Raw genomic sequence first — 4,287 nt, 5'->3', positions numbered from 1 at the left:
GGAGACCCCAGGGGAGGGGCTGGAGAGGGCCGGAGGGGAGGCTGGTGGGGCAGGGCCGTGTTTCCAGGGAGTTTTTTGGGCTGTGCTAAGCAGCTCAGCTTTCTGCCCAGAGCAAGGGAGGTCTGTAGTCAGGGAGGGACGTGTCTTGCAGAAGAGAAGCTACATAAAAATATTTGTCTTCTAGGTTGTAAGTTCCTAAAGGCATGTCTGTAGAGACGCCTGAGGCTCTCTCACTCAGACTGTAGGAGGGAGGTGTGATCGGAATCACCCTTAAGCAAGAACCAGAATGACTGGGCCCAGTTCCTGCGAGGTCACCAAGCAGGCCCCGCTCTGGCCTCAGTTTCCTCCTCTGCCATTGAAGGAGCAGAAGGCTGGCTGAGGACAAAGCAAAAGCTGGTGCCTTGCACTCCCCCTTCACCCGCTCCCCTCCATATGTGTAGCATTCCTCAGGCACCCCTGACTGCCATAAAATGATAAATAGTTAACTTGCAGAAATCACAGACCTGCAATAAACGACCCTTGCTGATTGGCTTTGACTCCCGTCTCTGGTGGTCTTTTAAGGTGGGGGTAATACTCTATTGGCATTTCACCATACAAGGGGCTGGAGCACTTCCAACAACTCTCCTAGCCCCAACTCACACCCCACGAGTCTCAGAACCCCACGCCAACACCTCACCCTCCAAGGAGGGCTTATCAGGGAGCCAGGCAGACATAGGAAGACTCTGAGGGCCTGGCTGGGCCACACACAGGCAGAGCAGGGGCCGAGCAGTGAAGGCCACCCGGGGAGGGGTGGCTCACTGACTCAGGTAGGGCAGAGGGTTGGGGTGGAGAGGAAGTGAGCTCTCTAGCCAGCTTCCTCCCCAACAGCTCCAGGCCCAGGGCTGGGCATTTCACAAAAAAGCCCAAGGAACTTTGTGGACATTTCCTGTCCCGCCCCAACCCCTTTCCTGGCACTGACAGTCCAACTCAGGGTTGCCACACTGCTCACCTGTGAAGCAATCTTCGCACGAGAGCTGAGGGTCTGGCCAGGGGCCGCCTATAAATGTTGGGCACACACGGCACCATCACATCCCTCTGTGTGGCTCTGGGACTTGGGTAAGTAAGCTCTCAGCTTCCCCCAAAACCCCGACTCCTTCCTCACCTCCCTGCCACAACAGGTCTCCTCCCAGGCCTCCTCCTGGAAGCCCTCCTGGGCTGACCCACCCACTTGAAAATTCCCTCACCGTTTCTTGGCTCAAATTCTGCCAGAGCCCCTTGTCCTCAAACACCCTGCTCTTTAGCCTTCTCCAGACACCCAAGCCCACCCCTCCCATGTGTGGGGCGTATCTTCTCTCAGTCCCATCGCAGCTTCTTTTCCTTCTGTGTTTCTCCTGCTGTTCCTACGTGCAGCCTGTGGGAGGTGTCCGGGGAGCTCAGCAGCCTTTTCTTCTGAACACCTAAGCTCTCGCTTACCCGATCCTCAGACAGGGTGCAGGAATACAGGAAGATGGCGGACCAGATGTCCCAGCTGGAGTGCAGCATCGAGACTATCATCAACATCTTCCACCAGTACTCTGTGCACACGGGGCACAAAGACATGCTTAACCAGAAGGAACTGAAACAGCTCGTCAAAAAGGAGCTGCCCAACTTCCTCAAGGTAGGCAGAGGATCCTAGCAGGCCTGGGGCAGCCCGGGCAGTCTGGGCTGAGGCGTGGAGCACGAGGGGGCTCTCTGCAGGGCCAATCCTTCAGCCCAGCCTGCAGAGGCACCGGCTGCCCTGTCCCTAGAGTTGCTCCAAGTTAGAGAGCATAGTGACTGGCAGCTATGCTGTGTGCAGGACCCGTCCCGGGTTGGAGTGCGTAGTGGCAAACAGGGACCCATGGTTGGGATACACAGCAAAGATGTTGAGCAACAAAGAACGTAGATAAAGCCAATGCCCATCAGTGCCCCCAAAGGGTGCAAGACAGAGCGCTGTGGGTGACTTGGGCTGTGTGGGGGGAGCCGACTAGGTGGGTGGGCAAGGAGGGCCCCTCCAAGGAGGTGACTTTGGGCTAATGCTAAACTGAGGAGGGAAGAAACTGAGGACACCTCTTGGCAGAAGCGGGGAAGATGTTCACCCCCAGGGCGGTCTCAGTGCGAGGGCTGAGGGGCTCCAGAGTAGAAAACACACCATGTGCAGAAAAGCCCCTGTGGGGCAGTTGTGTGCACAAAACACACAGAAACATAATTAGTTTATTCCCCTGATCTGCAAATGACTTGGCAGCTGGGGGGGGGGGGGTAGGAGGAGAATTTGTTTTATCCAATCTTTCAGTTTTCTTTACAAGTTGGGGGACTTTGGGAAAACAGAGGCCTGGACTCAGAAGAGTGAGGTCTCTGAGTTCCAGTCTCAGCTCCATTCCTGGGGAAGGAGGCAGCCTTCCCCGAAGCCCCACACAGCTCAGGAGGCGATACAGAGGGAAGACTGGCTGCTCCCCACAGGTGCAGACACGGGGAAGCAGGGCGCTTGGTCAGCACAGACAGGAGAGGGTCCAGCCAAGAGCTAGTGGGGGGAGGCTCTCCTCCGTGTGACTCCCACACCTGGCCTAGCACCCACCTCCCTTGTCCAGGAGGGAAAGCTGAGACCCTGCGGAGCCGCCGCTCCAGAGTGAACAGGGAACAGGGCAACAGGGAAAAGTGCAGAAGAGAAGGCCGTGTGGAGGGGCTGCTGGAGGAGGAAGGGCATGGGGTCTGAGCTGGGCACCCACAGGGTCTGGGGAAGGGACTCGGCTGAGCTTCTCAGCCAGGGGGCGGGACCAAGGGCAGCCTGGCCCCCCCACCTCCCACCGCACCCCCCAGCAGACTTCGTCACACCCTTCGGGGTAAATGGACAATATCCACTGCTCTCTGGCCCCACACAGGATACAAAGCATCTTGTTCTCCTAGATGCTGCCCCCTGTGTAGGTTGAAATGAGTGTCACTAATGAGTAACCTAGAGAGAGAAGGGAGAGGCAGGAAAAGAGAAAGGAGCAGGACAGTCGGGCGCACGGACTGGAACAAGGCTGGGCTCATGACCCCCTTCGGCTCCCAAGCCTTGTCAGTCCGCAGGAACTAGTTCCCCTTTTCTGCGACGGCTTCCTCAAGGAGGGTACCCAAGTTCACCTGTTAAGCTTGTTATAAAGACCAAATGAGGAGACATTTCTGTGCGTACTAACTACGTGACCTCAAGCAAGTCTCTTGATCTCAGTTCTTCTGTAAAACAGAGAGAATCATAGTGCTCAGGTTATATGCAGAATAACTCAGCAAGTGTCACATGTTCAGCATCTGCTAGACCATGGGCGACCGCCAATGGTCATTTTTAATTTTTTACCTGAGGCCTAGGAGGCAGATTTCCTTGTGCCTTTGCCTGGGGTCATTGGCTGAGCCCCCGTCCCCAGCACTGGCCAAACCGACAGCCCTAACCGCCCTGTCCCCCCAACCCGCAGAAGAAGAATGACAATACCATAAACAAGATCATGGAGGACCTGGACACAAACGGGGACAAGCAGCTGAACTTCGAGGAGTTCTCCATCCTAGTGGGCAGGCTGACAATGGCCTCCCATGAGGAGATGCACAAGAATGCCCCTGAAGGAGAAGGCCACAGCCACGGGCCAGGCTTTGGGCAGGGTGACCAGGGCCACTGCCATAGCCACGGTGGCCATGGCCACGGCCACAGCCACTAGCCAGGAGGCCAGGACACCCTGCTCCTGCCCAACGAGGGCCCCAGAGAGGCCCCACTGCCTTAGCTGGGGGTCTGGGAAATGGGGGGCAAAATAAAGTCTTCTTCCAAGCAAGCACTGTGTGTCCTTCTTCCACCACACTTCCTGACTTGTCCTTCCAGGGGCCTGGGTGGCTCATGGCCCTACCCCTTAACGGCTGAGCCCCTTCACCTGCTAATGACAGAGTGAGAAGCCACAGCTAAATCCCTTGGACTCACTTCCTGACTGTTTCCCACTCCTACCTCGGTCCCCACTACTCAGGTCCCCTCAATCCGGCTCAGGACTTCCCTGTACTGACCGTCATCTGGCTCTCGTCCCCATAGAAGGCAAAAGGCGGATATCCCTTCCTCTCGACATGCAGTCCACCCCGCCTGCCCTGACTTTCCTGCACCCAGGGCTGTCTACCATCTTCCATAGCCATCTGTAGTCTCCTAAGAGACCTCGCTCTTCAGGGAGTTACCCACAGGTGCGCCCAGAGCAGTTGTGTCTAAGAAGGGAACTGGGTCGGCTGTGTTTGCCCGTCACCTGTGTCCTGGATCCACAGCACCCTCCCCATGGCCAGGCGCTGGAGCAG

General features: G+C 57.0%; 1 protein-coding gene across 1 annotated transcript; it reads left to right on the top strand.

Moving 5' to 3' along the window:
* The first annotated feature begins 929 nt into the window (after positions 1-929).
* S100A9 (S100 calcium binding protein A9) lies at positions 930-3,786 on the top strand. Its single transcript, XM_082703800.1, has 3 exons — positions 930-1,095; positions 1,464-1,636; positions 3,441-3,786. Exons 2-3 carry the CDS (start codon positions 1,487-1,489, stop codon positions 3,675-3,677), a joined length of 387 nt encoding a protein of 128 aa, XP_082559926.1. The 5' UTR covers positions 930-1,095; positions 1,464-1,486; the 3' UTR covers positions 3,678-3,786.
* The last annotated feature ends 501 nt before the right edge of the window (positions 3,787-4,287 follow it).

This window comes from Mustela nivalis (assembly GCF_964662115.1).
Source record: "Mustela nivalis genome assembly, chromosome: 16".
In the NCBI taxonomy this organism is placed as follows: domain Eukaryota; kingdom Metazoa; phylum Chordata; class Mammalia; order Carnivora; family Mustelidae; genus Mustela; species Mustela nivalis.
The sequence above is the reverse complement of the archived record's forward strand: the minus strand, read 5'-3'. Positions and strand labels throughout refer to the sequence as shown.

Excerpts from the sequence above, each read along its gene's own strand:
- S100A9 (XM_082703800.1), top strand. The coding sequence starts at position 1,487 with ATGGCGGACCAGATGTCCCAGCTGGAGTGCAGCATCGAGACTATCATC. Across the intron at positions 1,637-3,440 it reads AGCTGCCCAACTTCCTCAAG|AAGAAGAATGACAATACCAT; the intron begins GTAGGCAGAGGA and ends CCCAACCCGCAG.